The sequence below is a fragment of the Aulostomus chinensis genome, chromosome 12 (assembly GCF_037954235.1).
Source record: "Aulostomus chinensis isolate RoL2024-O1b breed Wild chromosome 12, RoL_Achi_v1.0, whole genome shotgun sequence".
Taxonomy (NCBI): Eukaryota; Metazoa; Chordata; class Actinopteri; order Syngnathiformes; family Aulostomidae; genus Aulostomus; species Aulostomus chinensis.
The window spans coordinates 14516656-14531599 of record NC_141331.1 but is presented as its reverse complement, the minus strand read 5'-3'; the positions used below and the strand labels follow the sequence as shown (position 1 = coordinate 14531599).

At 43.9% G+C, this 14944-nt stretch overlaps 2 protein-coding genes across 4 annotated transcripts in view; one reads left to right on the top strand and one right to left on the bottom strand.

The window, feature by feature from the left end:
* The window catches only part of rnaseh2b (ribonuclease H2, subunit B), a 40743-nt gene extending 30632 nt beyond the window's left edge, over positions 1 to 10111 (top strand). The window contains exons 1-11 of one of the 3 annotated variants that reach the window (XM_086220339.1): positions 5122 to 5485; positions 5702 to 5770; positions 6480 to 6587; positions 7526 to 7602; positions 8090 to 8204; positions 8728 to 8792; positions 8906 to 9005; positions 9232 to 9313; positions 9395 to 9440; positions 9645 to 9722; positions 9952 to 10111. In XM_086220339.1, coding sequence (XP_086076465.1) covers positions 5422 to 5485; positions 5702 to 5770; positions 6480 to 6587; positions 7526 to 7602; positions 8090 to 8204; positions 8728 to 8792; positions 8906 to 9005; positions 9232 to 9313; positions 9395 to 9440; positions 9645 to 9722; positions 9952 to 10062 — 915 coding nt within the window. In that variant the 5' untranslated portion in view covers positions 5122 to 5421 and the 3' untranslated portion in view covers positions 10063 to 10111. Of the gene's footprint in view, positions 1 to 5121; positions 5486 to 5701; positions 5771 to 6479; positions 6588 to 7525; positions 7603 to 8089; positions 8205 to 8727; positions 8793 to 8905; positions 9006 to 9231; positions 9314 to 9394; positions 9441 to 9644; positions 9723 to 9951 lie in introns of those variants that run through there. The other 2 variants (XM_086220340.1, XM_086220341.1) reach the window with 2 other exon arrangements.
* A 1544-nt stretch (positions 10112 to 11655) lies between these two features.
* On the bottom strand, positions 11656 to 14843 carry c9h13orf42 (chromosome 9 C13orf42 homolog). The gene is made up of 3 exons (XM_086221135.1): positions 13711 to 14843; positions 13493 to 13637; positions 11656 to 11900 (listed from the first exon to the last, which is right to left on the bottom strand). Exons 1-3 carry the CDS (start codon positions 14110 to 14112, stop codon positions 11656 to 11658), a joined length of 792 nt encoding a protein of 263 aa, XP_086077261.1. The 5' UTR covers positions 14113 to 14843.
* Between the last annotated feature and the right edge of the window lie 101 nt (positions 14844 to 14944).

The window sequence follows — 14944 nt, the reverse complement described above, 5'->3', positions numbered from 1 at the left end:
CTCCGTGGTTCTCTGACAGACAAAAAAAACACGTTACCACAGAAATATCAAACCCATGCGCGCTACATCGGCGAGGACAATGTATGTTGAGTGCTGAGAGGAGGAGCTACACCACCACAGCTGCATTCTCTTCTAAACTTTCTAAGGCTCTGTTGTCTCCTGTCCTGACACAACCTCCGCGACTAGAGACAAAGATAAGTACTCTGGAATTCCGGGGTCTCATAAATAAACAAATAAACACAATTCATACACAGAGTCCTTATTCTAATTACAGCCCTGGACATGTGCTGAGCAGCCTCTAATTTCTCTCTGAGCGGAGAGACTTGCGGAGCCGTCTGCGGCAGACCAGCAGTCGGCAGATGTAATTACCACATCATCTATGGTCCCGGGTAGTCCTGCGCTGAGAGAGAGGGAGACAGAGAGGGAGCGAGCGAGATGTAGAAAGGGACAGGGCGAGAGAGATTGATCCTTGTAAACAATAATTAGGGTTGGGGATGGTGTATTGCGGGACGTCTACTCAGTGGGACAGAGTAAAGAGAGGGAAGGAAAAGCGAGAGAAGAGACGGGCAGGGATCATGGGAGATTCTGGGAAGTTTATGTTTTTATCAGACCACATTAGCGGTCCATGTAGAGATACAATGATTCTTTTCATGATTAAATAATCTGCCAATTTTTTCCTCGGTTAATGAAAAAGGGAAGAATGTCAGTCTCCCCAAACAGCTTTGTGTGATCAGGAGTATCAGACTTGGTGGGGTGAAGCATGTGAACAAGGTGGAGAAAAACACATCAGAACAATCCAGTCTGTGCAAAAAACCTTATTTAATGCACTCTTCCTCTCTGTGACCTTCAATGCAGGCCTGTTCAGGTGAAACAGAGAAGTTGACAGACTTCATCACAAGTTCATATTTGTCTTTTTGTGCTACAGAATTGAAACTTATTGGTCAGTTTTTGTTGTTGTTATTTCCTGTGTCAATTCTTGTGTGTGTTTTATGATAAAACATAGTTTGGAGACTCCTACTCCATCAGTTTGAGGATTCCTGCTTTAAGATGGCAAGTTGTGTGTGCAGTCTATACAGATCTGATGTGCAGCATGAACTTTACAGCTTTACACCTGAAACACAGGCTTGACTAGTTACACCAGCGCTGGTCTTGCAGCTTCTACGCTGGCTCTGTTGACGCTGCAAACTACTCTGTGGAGTTTGTGTCATTTGAAAAGTGTCTTTGCGTGATAAGAAAGTGGTCAGTGTCGCTGCTCCAGTCGATTACAGTTTAGCAGTGCCGCTACACTGGTGTGTTCAGCATTTAGTTTTCTGGGAGTGAAGTTTCACCCACTTTACAACACGCCACCTGCTGGCTACAGTTACATTTGCTGACTTGCCTCCTTTTCCTTTAAATTTCTGTGGCCATTTTTCTTGGTGTATAACTGTATTGATCAATGGTGGCTTGTTCCCTCAGAATTGACTTTGAAACCTCTTTGAAACCTTCTTCCCGTAGACCAGAAGGTGCTGCTCTGTTTTGTTTTTTTCTGCTCTGGTGCATCATGTTCAACTTGTCTGAAAGAAGAGATTGCCTTTGACAAACAGCAGCAGAGTGTGGCATCCTGGGCTTGTATACAATCTTTGGAAGCTGTGGTAAAAGCAGCACGGAGGACAGTGACCTCTTTGTATATTAACGCAGACTGAATGATGAGCGCTGCTTGAAGGCAGGAGGATTGAATTTTTGGTTGAAGATGACAAAACGTTGAGGAACTTGTGTGTCCAACATTGGAACTGCTGGAAACTGGTCGTAAATTACCACGTTCATTCAGACTCTGCATTCTGATCCCTGCCGACTGGAGGCAGAGCCGATAAATACTTATTTTTGCCGCGAGGTCATTTGACCCGGGACTGAGTGTTGATTAAACCTGTTCCCATAGAGCAGCGGTTCTCAGACTTTTTTCAGTGATGTACCCCCTTTGAAATACTTTTCAGACAAGTAACCCCTAACAAGGGCAAAATATTTTTGGTAGAAAATGAAGAGCTACAGTGCTGTGCCATCAGTGTCTTATTTATTAAAGTTAAACAACTTACATCAATGATTTGCTAGCGTTGGCTAATTTGTCCCAGCAAAAAAACCCACAGTGCCTTGGGTGCCTACTTTCGGTTCTTCGTCGGCTCTGGTTTCGCCTTCTTTTTCACTTGTTCCTCTGTATTTTCAGTGGCATCACTGCTGCGCTTTAGCCACACCTCCATCGTTACAGCGCGTCGTCATGGCAACGGCAGGTTATTGACGAGTGATGCTGGATCAATGGGTCAAACTAACTTGGTTTAGGGAGAGTCCGTTTTTTTTAAGGATATTAAAATTGAATACTGAATATAAAATTCAGTGTATGAACATACGTTTGTATTTTATCAAACTTTTTATAATATAATTATTGCTCAAGACTTAATTATTATTAGGATTACTGCTTTTTTCAAAATATATTTATATATTTATTTGTAAAGCTTCACCTACCCCCTGGAGTACCTCCACATACCCCCATTTGAGAACCAGTGCCATAGAGGACAAAAGCTAGACGCTAGAAGGTGTTAGCTCTTAGCTCCTCCATCATCTCTGCTCATGCTTCGTTGTTACAGGACCTGCTATCGTTTGGGTTTTGAGTCATGGAGTAATGAATGTTTACATTCATGAGCCTGTATTTTTGTTGGCAAATGTCAACTATTAAAATTTTGTGTCATCTACTTCCCTACCTGAGATTTGTTCAAGTAACTGTGGTTGGTAAATGACATTCACAATGAAACACAGTGGCAAGACGGTGGGGGTTTGAAGGGGGCCACCACATCATCAAACCCCCGAGGCCACCGGGCAGGTTAACTTGGCCCTGGTCTGATGGTTCCAACTCATTTGGTACATTTCACTTATAGCCTCGAAAAAAAAATCCTTCAGTCAAATGAAGCAAATCGAAAAGAACTATACTGGGGTAAAATCTTCTTAAAATTCAAATTTGCCAAACCAGCACAAATTAATGCTGCGTTTTCTTTCTTTTTTTTCTTTTTTTTTTGGTGAAATGTCCAAATCTACTCCTTTAAAATATAAAAGTCAACCTTGATCCTCTTCAAGACCTCACATCAGTCGATGCATCACAGAGAGGAAAATACCACTCACCCAGAGGCCTCACACGGAGCAATGCTGGGAATAAGGAGTCACCCACTTGTGAGGCGGGGGGAAGAGGAACACTACTTTACGGGAAGGAATATCTCTCCAGTGAGAGGACTGGCAAAAAATGTGTGTGTCTGGGCAAATGAGGCGCTCTAACTAAGATATCACAAACATTCATGAGACAACAGCAGTTGGACAATTTCGCATTCCCGACATTCCTTCCTTTACATTTCCAGTCAGCATGAAGCTTGCTGTTCCAAAGCTCTGACATCACAGGGGGGATTCCACTCTGCCTTCCACATTCTGCCTCCCGCTCGCTCACAATCCCACCCATATTTGGAAGTGAGAGGAGGGAATCCCAGATGATGACTCAAAGGCTCTTGCTGCCAAGGGGAATTCTCTCCACATCTGTTTTTATGTGTGTGGATGTGAGTGTGCAGGTCTGTCATCGTATGTGCATTATTTCCTCACTAGATTTGACATCTGCAGGGAATTTCAAATGGCAACGTGGCTTTTGCAGCTGTGAGAACTAACAGCCCACGTCTGGATCTGTAGAGAAAAAAAAAACGAAGTGACCTTGTCTCTCTATTTAGTGTCGAGCTGACTTCACCTGGCGGCTTTGACTGTCGTTAATGCAGCGGATAAACACTTTTTCCTCGGTAAACGCTTAGACAAATCACGAAGTTGAAAATCTACCTGCGGCACTTGCTCCAGGCTGAGTCCGTATGTCAACTGTAACCCTGCATTGGACCAACACTCCTGAGGCCACTGATATTCACTCAATGTGCTCAGCAGAGAGTGATAATTAGAATAATTGAGAAGAACAATCTTAAGGGGGGAGAACAAGGGAACAGTTGGAGATCTCTTTGTCATTGTTTGATAGATGCAAATTGTTGAGTTGGGTTCCAGGAGGTCTACAAAGTCGTATCGAGGCCTAAATTTAGACTCACTTTCGTCTCGTCTGCACGCTGGTGACCGAGGACTCTAGTTCTCTAGGGTGGTGTGTGGTCCAGCGTAGCAGAAAAGCCGCTGTTGTTCTCCCTGGCAGCCAGACACACAGACGTTCCCTCAAGCAGCCAAAAAAAGAAAGACAGCTTTCATGGAATATTCTGTTTAGCTGCTTAGACTGTTGTGTATGATACTCCCGGGACGCATAAAGCAAGTAATTCACAGACAATATCTCACCACCCTCCCTGTGCCACAGACTACAGCAACATAAATCTCACTGATTTCAGATTATTCGGCAGGACATGTGTTGCTCAAATCAGCAAAGGGGGCCTGTTGGTAGCTTTATTTTAAAATGAAAAGCATGGCGAGGTCCTCTGCCCCATACAGAGACACCGTATGGCAATGTTTTAAATGCTCAGTCACCCATCAGGCAAATCAATGCTTTCCTCATTACCAAAACAAGCTAATTAAAAATCATAGATTTGGCACACAAAAAAAAAAAGCCAGAGGGAGAGTCAAACAAAGTGATGACACAGCTATAACCATTTAAGGATTAAAACACACACACATGCATCCTACACATCACCACAATTAGGGGGGAAAAAAAACAAGTGAGTCACTGAGAACCAACTGGGACTCACAGTGTCATATCCTGAGCTAGAGAGTGAGAGATGCCCTTCTCTTAGCAGGACAGATGGGTCCCCCCATCTGTCCAGGGTCAGTTTGCCAAATAATAACTGCTCACCCTGATTTCTACACATGAGATCGGACTTTTTTGTGTTTGTGGAAACAATACAGAAATATCAGAATTATAAATGAAGTGCGATGCATCACGAATTAAAACGCCGTCCTATAGAGGTGTAAGAATTCACCAAAGCTCTTGGTTGACCTCTGGTGGCCGTGCTGGGAAACTGCAGAGTCTGGGAAGCTGCACGTTGCTTGACGTCATTTCAGATTGTGCCACTGCATTACAAACGGGGATTACCGAATGAATTATGAGTGTTTTTTTGGCAGCTTTGTTTGCTGTGTTTGAATGTCATAATACGGTGCTTCTCTTAAAATGTGTTAATGTGTTTTTATTTAAACACCGAGCGGAATCTCACGCACAGTAGCAGCTGTGCCCGATGACGTCCGATTTTTCACCCCTGTCGAAAAAAACCGGAGGCAGTTGGGAACGAGGGCGCCTTTTCTGAGCTAAGGAAGTAGCATGACGAGTCGGTGGGCCGAGCGGTTCCCGTCCATGGTATTGTTTTTAGAATAAGAAGGGCGACTGGTATTCAACAACGCAGCGAGACAAAAAACATATATTTAGTTTGTATTGTGTAGTATTCCGATATGACTGCTAAGAAAAAGAGAACGCCTAACCTACAAAATGACAGCTGGGTTGTTATTGCCGCAGGTAACGTCAGGCCGTAACATGATGTTTTCAAGTTAAAGCCACCGAAGTTAGCTTGCTAGAAATTAATTATTAGCCTTCAGCTCGAACAACATGCAGTTTTGTGCTAGCGCTACTCTGCTACATGCGATCGCCACCTTTTAAGAGTCGCAAATATGAATTCCAAGTCCTTAGGATTGACCTTTCACTTACACGTGTGACTTCTGTTTTGGTGTCCAGACTCTGTCATCGACACACAGAAGAATAACAGTGACCCAACTTTTGTGAGACTAAGGAATCCTTCAACAGGTATAGCTGTTCTCTCCTGTGAATGTCAATGAAAGGCTGCTACTAAACCCTCTGAGTCTTCTGATTGGCTGTTTTCTCAGTCCACTGCCTCCTACGTGTTTCCTAAACATAATGTATATATGAATATCATTACAGAAGTAAATCTTGAGAATCTAAAGTTGGAGATTTTCAAATGAGTCCTTCTTTTATGAGGCGACTCAAAATAAACAATCTATATTATGTATTTAAGTGCTCTTACAAATCATTTATCTTTAAAGGTTTGTGCCATCTTAACATTACTTGCTGAGATTAAGATCCTCTACAGCTGAAACACAGCAAAATACATTTAATGCTGTAAAAAGTGCTTTATGAATCAGTCCTTTGACCATGAATGTGTAATATTTTGTTGTACGTTGGCTGGATCAAGTAGATCAGGTTTGAAAAGATGACCTGGTCTGGCCCGTATTGTACATTTTTAGCTTTAATATATTTGGGGTTTTGGATTGTTAATAAGACAAATTTTAAGATGCCATCTTGGAATTTATCAATAAAAATACACAAATGAACAGTAATATATACATATTTGGTGTGTATTAACATAAGAATGTGTGTAAAATATGATTAATCATCCTTCAGAATAACATTCGTTCCCTCTGAGTTTCTGTCTTCTGATAAATCTGTATCTTGTGAGTGTGAGGTGCCGGTGAAGTATCGCGTTGTGTTGTTGCAGGTGCAGCGTCTGTGTACATGCTGGGCAGCGGTGATGTGCAGCTTTATGAAGTCAAAGCATTCATTGAAGATAACCGCTCGTGGTTCATTGGCCAGACAGTACAAAGAGGTGAGTGTCAGTACTCGTCATCGACGTGATCACAGCTTCATCACAAGAACAGGACGGCAAAGACGGTTCGTGTTACACTCGGTTCCCCTCAGCAGCATTTATAGGCTGGGACAAACCAACATATGCCGTGGCAGCTTGATGCAGCTAATAGAGCCACTGAAGTAAAGCGGGGTTATGAATGGAATTTTGTTTTTAATTATAATCATTACTTCTTAAGATAATGAAATGAAGATAATCAAGATAAATCTCACCCATCCCTAAAAGCCCAAACTCATCTGGAGTCTGGATACGGCATGTTTAATTCAGTCCAGATGAAGGAAAGATAAAACCAGTTCATCTGTTTAGACACACTTTTGTTTCCAGAGCCTGATAAGAAGCCTCAACAAACAAGTGGGACGTTTTTAAAGTCAGTGACTAATTGTGTTAAGTGAAGTGATTTACACAGCGTAGTAGAAAGCTTGAAGTCAATCATCGAAAATCTGATTCTGCACTGTTGTCGTCGCCGTATAAACGCACCTGACCTACATCCAGAGTCACCCTGGATTCGCTTGGAAAGAACATCAAATGACATCAAAATGTTTCTGCACTCTCCGGTTCCTCCACACGACCGCCACCACAGCACTCGTGTATCATACCCTCTCACCGTAAATGTACATGATTCTTGGAACCTTATCATAAATTCCCTGGCTACTTCAAAAACGTATCGCTGAACATGTGTCAATATTAGCGTTAAATTGTTCTCGAGGGTGGAGCACACGTTCCTACTGCCCCTCAGCAAGAACACGACAAACCTACCGCCAGCTTTTTGTTTAACTTGGTGGGGGGTTGGGGGAACTCATTATTAGAACGATGTGAAGATTTCAGAGAGTTTTTGTATTTGTACGGTGGCGTTGGCTGAAAGTTTGTCGCTCGCTTATCAGGTGTATCTTTATCAACAGATGGGAGACTCCTGTTTGTCACACCGATGGATCCTCTCTTTCTAATTCTGCCCTATTTGATCAAATCTGGAAAAGAAGTAAGAAAAACGAAGGTTTATTTCACTGCTGTCATTATGTTGCTGATTATTGCCCCAGAATGGAATCTTAAAGTGCACATAGTTAGCAGCAATATTACAATTCGACATATTTGTTAACAAGTTTGTAAAAATGACACGACATAGTATCACAATACATTGGCGTGCTTGTGTTTATCATTTACTCCTGACTCAGTTGAATAAGTCACGAGATGCCCATTGCTGACCTTCGCTGATCCTTACAGGAGACAACAAAGCATGAAAGACTAGTCTGGTTCACGCACTGGCACTCACACAGGTTTCTTGTATTAGAGAACAATGAGTGTATCGTGATATATCCTGTCGAACAAAATGACAAATGATGGAAGACTTCATCGTTTGTCTATATCGCGCGTCCCTTACCTCAGTTCTCTCCATTAATCAAAGTTGCAACTCCACCATGATACACAAAATCCCAAACTTTAACAGTTTGATGTCATCTGCTGTTCAGGGGAAGTTCCAGCCTGTGGATCAAGTGGTGATGGATGAAGAGTTTCCAGAGTGCTCAAAGCTGCTGAGCTGCAGTCGCTCGTTGGCCTCCTTGCACCACATTGCTGAGGAAAAAGGTACATTGACAAGCTAATATGTTGAAGCTGTCGAAGGATCAAGCCCAACTTGTTCAAGCTATAAAAGGCACAAGCTACAATATGCTCCAGCCCCACCCCCTCTGGATGAAAGCTGGAACTTGACAAGATTCTCACTGTTGTCTGTTGTGTGTCCCTGAGGAGATTTTGCCACCGTAAAGCAAACAGAGAGGCCAGTCCAGGCTAAAATTGAAGAGGTGCTGTCCGACTCTGAGAGAGACACGCGATACTAACGAGGGTTGGTGGATGTTACCTGGAGCCGTCAAAGCTGTTAATCGCGTTCTGATGGTTTAAATCTCTTTCCAAATTAAAATGGAGGATTCACATTTACCTCCTCGTTTGAAATAAATGATGAAAGCATTAGCTATGTGCAGTCGTGTAAAGCTGAGGTCCTGATATGTTGAGCTTGATCCTGTAATCTCATCAAATCATGGAAAAGTAAACTGACGCTGCTAGTAAAAGCTAACATTTTCATTGAGCCAGCTGGTGTTGATTTATTTACCAGAGGTGGGAAGCCTGAAGTTTCATCGATACAGTCCAGAGAAAACAATGGATTGGTTAAAGAAAAAGGTACTCTAAAGGTCTCCTCATTACAAATATTTGTAGAACTGTGTTTTGATGGGAGATGCTGGTTTGTTTTTTGCACAGTGGGGTTGAATGCAGTTGTTCTCATCTCTATGCAGGCGGAGAGGACCGTTGCTGCACTCAAGAAGAGAAGCATCTCTGTAGGAGAGGGAGTCAAGTCCACCACATACGTCAGAGTCAAGTCAGAATTCCAGGAGGGTAAGAACATCTTCCCTCGATCAAAAATGACTTCCCTGTGGGAAAAAAAATACAATCTTGTGGGTTTTTTTCTCGCAGTATTAAATGTGTTTTGCAGTACAGCAGTTTGGCCGATAGATGGCAGCGAGAGTGCATGAACACTCTTAACGCCCCCAATCTCGGGCTGATTTTCTCAAATGTCACAAAGTATAAAACCTATTGGTGATCCCTGGTTTTGGTGCTGCAGAGGACTACCTACGCTACGCCCACGGCCTGATATCAGAGTACATCAGTGGAGACCTGAGCAAATCCCTCCTCAGACACCTGCAGTACGTTCACACATCCAACATTGTGACGTCTCCATCATGATGAGGATGTTTGTCATGCACGCCTACTTTCCCAATCCTCAGGTTAACAGAACTCACAAGTCCAAAGCAGGCAGAGCCCCCTTCTAAGGTACGCCTCTCCTCTCTGAGTCCACACGCCGTCCAAACTACGCCGCGCGTGTCTGTCGTCCTCCACCTCAGTCATTCGTGTTTAACCCTGTTTTTACCATCTACTGACCGAGCCAAGTCATGGTTGTGTGTGCGTTTCTTTGGCCACCCTCTTCGTCACGTAAAGGTTGTTTTTTTTGTTGTTTTTTTTAACTTTGCTTTTCAGAAGAGAAAAGTTTCAGACGGTCCGGTGGAGGCTGGAGAGGACTACACCAAATTCAACAGTGCAGACTTTGCACGGAAAGTGAGTGTTTACTAAAACAGCCGCTGGAGGAATGTGTAACTGGTCATCACTTGTTTTGATTATATCATCTCAAAGTGGTTCCCTGTTTGCTTTTGTCTCTGAAGATGTTTCTGAAGACCTTGAGTGATTGCAAGTGTAGTTCTTGTTTGTCCGGCGCTGTTTTTGTGAAGGTCAACATGTGTAATGAATCATGCCGCCGCTGCCCCCCCCCCCCTTTCTTTTTCTGCAGCCGCCTAAGAAGATGACAACAGCTCAGAAAGCTTTAGCCAAAGTGGACAAGACTGGAATGAAGCCTTTGTCATCCTTCTTCAGTCCCAAGGTCAAAGCAGAAAAGAAATGAAGGTTGCTTTGTTTATGGTCGTGTTCATGTCACCTTTGTAATAAAGAAAAGAAAATGTACTTGGTGGTGTTTCATTACCTTGGCCGTGCAGGTCAGTCTTTCTGACTGTAAACAGCCAGAAAGACAAACTCTTGAAGTCACTTCTGCCAAACTTGGAGGACGGAGGGCAGCACGTCTCTGCGCTGGTGACAGCTGAGACTTTTCGTATTCTGGGTTGTCCGCCCATCCAGCCGTCCCATTCTTGTTCTGGTGGTACTTCAGGAGGGAATTTCTGCATCTAACACAAAGGTCCCCTTGGAAGCAAGGATGAGCTGAAAAGATTTAGACGGTCAAAGGCAGTCTTACTCCAAGAAAAGAGGCGTATTATATTATTAATACACTACTCACATTAGCTTCGCACTATTCAGCTGAAATCACCTGCTGGATAGTTCAGTTCTGAATATCACATTCACTTAAAGCCCAGCTGTCCTACTTGTAAGCTTAAATTCCTGTCTTGTATCCTAGATATTCCTTTGACGCTCTTTAGAATAATAACTTACTGTCCAAGTTAACAGTCAAGGCTCACAAAAAGGGTTGAAAATATCTGAATACCTGGACATTTTTTCTGGATCTGGAAGTAGCGGTCACGTCACCACCCCTCAAAACTTGGACATCAGTCTGCTGTTCTACTCCTGGTTCCCACGCAAACTTAAGTCTCGACCAGAAATCAGCTGACGGTGCAAGGGTGCACATGTATGAAAAGGTAGGTTTGATGATCTTTTTCGAGGCCGTTATGCTGATGATTTAAACCTCGTTTATCACAGCTTGTTAGGTCGGTACGTGATTAGTAGGGATTACTGATCCTAGAGCAGTCATTAGGTTACTCTTAACAGACAAGTGGTGGGTGATGATAATCATCTGTCAAGAGTCACTGTCACCTCACCGGAACGTGATATCAGGAACACCAAGAGGACGTTTCTTTACACAAACTAAAAGAGAAGGTTGGGGAAAATGAAACTGGTCACATTCAATATCATCTGAATAAGCTCATGTTTTTAAATATATTAAATATATATATATATTTTAACCTGTTCAAGTCTGCATCAAATCCAGCGTATCGAGAGTCTGGAGAATGAATGTAAACCACAGCGGGACTGTTGGGTGACTGTGGACAACCCTGAGGTGGTCATTTTAGTTCTTCATGGAAGTTGATGGAGCTTCCCTCGCTCTGACTGGTATTTGTATATCAAAGTTCTAGCGTTTTATTCTTAAAGGGAATGTTTACTCACCAAGAAAAAGAACCTGGTACTGTCTGGGCATGTGGGTCAAGAGCAATTACATCAATTATGGTCTCTTTCTCTTTATTATGTTGCAGCATTCCAGTCAGCCAGCCAGCACAATACCTGGTCCAAATAAATTGAACACGGTTATGTAACATTTTGCGTACATAATCAATGTTGCTGTGGAAACCGAAAGGCATGAAATTGATGGAAGTGGCTGTATGATTTTATTGCTTTATTAAAACATTTATATGACAGGAAGAAAGGACCAAGTCCAAACGGACTCTCTCACGGTAACCTGGCACTGCTGCTGGTTTCAAATGTCAGTCAAGCTTCATTGCTTTTTTAATTTGGGTTTGAAGCGCAGAGTCTGGAAAGCGCTCGCCACCACTTTGGGAAGGTGGATCGGGTTCCTCTGAAGCCGCAGTCTGCTGCTTGTGGATCCGCTGGGGTTTTTCTTATTGAGTACTTTTTCATTGGCACACGCAGGAACCTCTTCCTCCTTGGGGTCATCTGCCACCCGAGGAACCCGCAACACCCAGTTAGAGTGGAGGTCATGTTCCGCGGAGCTGGAAGCCACTGTGGCGGACAGAGACACAGAAGTAGATTTAATACCTTTTAGTAAAAGGTGACAATTTATGAAGCTCCCAAAGAGTCCGTGACATATAACTTGAAACTGTGACAACATTTTTTTTAATCCTACTTCCATCCAGATGTGAGAATGTTTAAAAGAGTCATCATGATTTTGGTTTTGACATTCCGGGAAAATCTCAGGTGTGATCAGTAGTGGAACGCGGCCCTGGGCCCATGTGGTTATAAAAATTCATACAAAGTAATAAAATTGAAAGCTGTCACATGGAAGCTGAACATACTTGGCGGCACAACACACAAAGCTGGCATTTCTGAAATTAAAAAATGGCATCTACATGAGGAGGCATTAAAAAAAAAGGTACCTTGTCAAAATTAATATGACCAACAAATCACATAACCTATGAAGGTGAAATATAAAGAAGAAATTTAAAGCTTTCAAGGAGTAAGGACAGAGGAATTCTTAATAAGTTTACTAGAGACATGCAATGTGCATCAGACTTGACTGCAATAAATGTCTAAAGGCCAGTGAGGCCAGCGCATGTCAATATCCATGCAGTTTGCACCTGTAATCCCTGCTATTTTGTCATGTTATAGTGAGGAATACCGATTATTGGTATGTCTGAGTTCCATCCATCCATCCGTTTTCTTCTGCTTATCTGGGGTCGCGGGGCAGCAGCCTAAGCAGAGAGACCCAGACTTCATCCAGCTCTTCGCGGGGGATCCCGAGGTGTTCCCAAGCCAGCTAAGAGACATGGTCTCTCCAACGTGTCCTGGGTCTTCCCCGAGGCCTCCTACCGCTTGGACGTGCCCTGAACACCTCCCCAGGGAGGCATCCGAGAGGCATCCTGACCAGGTGCCCGAACCACCTCATCGGACTCCTCTCGATGCGAAGGAGCAGCAGCTCTACTCTGAACTCCTCCCAGGTGGCGGAGCTTCTCAGCCTATCTCTAAGGGAGAGCTCTGGAAGAAACTCATTTTGGCTGCTTGTACCTGTGATCTTGTCCTTTCGGTCAGAACTCGTGAGCCGTAGGTGAGGTTAGGAGTGTCGATCCACCGGTAAATTGAGAGCTTTGCCTTTCGGCTCAGCTCCCGCTTCACCACAATGGACCGCTGCAGAGTCCGCATCACCGTAGACGCCGCACCAATCCACCTGTCGATCTCACGATCCATCTTTCCCTCACTCATGAACAAGACCCCGAGGTACTTGACCTCCTCCACTTGGGGCAGGGTCCCATCCCTGACCCGGATGGAACTCCACACTTCTCCAAGCAAGGACCGTGGAATCAGACTTGGAGTCACTGATTCTGAGCGTGACGGAGTTGCTTTAAGGAATTTAACACTTAAGTCATATAAAATCAACCAATTTATTAACTTCTCAGTGAATTTCCACCACTGACTCCATTTCAGTCCACCTTTCAGGCTATTTGGCCATCTCATCATATTATCGGCTACCTATACACTTGACCTTTGACCTTTTGAGGCATAACAAAAACCTATATTACCATAATTAGATTATACGTCCCATATTCATGTGCGTGAGCCTCCATGTTCATTATTCATCACAGGGATTTCATGCTCACCTATGAAGTCCACGTCCGCGTGGCCGTCATCCATGTAAGGCTTACGCTGAGACTCGCTATCACAGCTTGCAATGACATCATCCAAAAACTGCAAAGTGTCCTCCTCATTGGGGACCGGCGGGGCTGCCGCTTTGACTCTTGATTTCTGTGAAGAAAATAGTAAAACCTGTGTTTGATCCCGTCCGCCACGCGTCCTTGAACAGATGAACGGAGCTTACCACTTCTGTAGGTGTTGGGGGTGCAGGTTTCTTCCTAGTGGACACCGTAGCTTTGGTGTCGTCGCTTTTCAAGTCACATACACTCTTTGTGTACTGCCGTCTCAAAGCCACTAGTGCCTCCAGGTATTCTAGGCAGTTTTGATTCTGGGAGTAAAGCCATATCCGGTCCTCTTGTCTCTGATAGTAGTACAAAGTTGACTCCACACTCACTGTGCTTTTGCTCCGCTTTAAGGTCGCACCAGCGGCTACCGGACTTTTCTCTCCCACCACAAGCATGGAGGTACTGCGGACCAGTCTGACGGTGCAGGCGTTGTGGTAGTCCTGCTCCAAACCACCACCAGTGTGCCGGCTTCGGTGTCCGTGATGGTTGGGACGGAACACATTATTGATCTTCCTGAACATCCCTCCTAACAGATCCTTTCAAGGTTACATCTTGTCATCAGACTCCTGGCAGCCTCTGAAGCACTGATGCATTTCTTCTCCAGCAAAACTAAAAGAAATTCTCCAGAGAAACAACCTGACCAGTCACTGTCCATGGTGCTGAAATCACCAAACACAGCCAGAGCCGATATGAGACCATTGCTCCCCTCGATCTCCGCGGGCCTCTGATGTTATCGGATGTTGCCCAGCAACATTGTTACCGCAGTGAGTTAGTAACTCTACACTCCGTGCTGTCAACTGAGCAGCAGGCCTGTGTTGGGTATCCTGAGTCATAATGGACTCAGCCAACAGACCAACGTCAATAGGAGAGTTGTCTTTAGAGACCTTAAAATGTTGGACCACCTGTTGCAGACCTTTTGTATCGAAAGATCTGAAGATAGACAAACGCATTCACGGCCTTCTTTGGAGGTTTTCAAAGATCAAAACTACTGATACATTTGGAATAATGACCTACATCTTGTGACAATCTCAAGGGACTTTAGAAAGTTAGCTCAAGCGTGCACAACGTCTATCGCGCCTCCTCCCCCTATTAATAATAAAACACACCGTCTCATGTTTCATGTGCTGCAGCTGCTTCAGCAAGCCAGAACTGTAAGTCTTCACTGAAGTGAGACACCTCAGAAAAATCCCATATCCATAAATATAGTCAGTCAGTTTCCGTCGCTTGCACTCGGTAAGTGATTTAGATTTTAAATCTGTGTTTCTGCCACAGGTACTCAGACATGCTTGAGGGACGGCTTCAAGGGGAAACGATGAGTCGCCGTTACATAACCGAGCATGAAGTCACACTTCT

Coding starts and splice junctions, on each gene's coding strand:
- c9h13orf42 (XM_086221135.1), bottom strand. CDS start 14,112: ATGTTCAGGAAGATCAATAATGTGTTCCGTCCCAACCATCACGGACAC. Junction 13,638..13,710: donor CCCCAACACCTACAGAAGTG/GTAAGCTCCGTT, acceptor TTTTCTTCACAG/AAATCAAGAGTCAAAGCGGC. Junction 11,901..13,492: donor CGCGGACGTGGACTTCATAG/GTGAGCATGAAA, acceptor TGTCCGCCACAG/TGGCTTCCAGCTCCGCGGAA.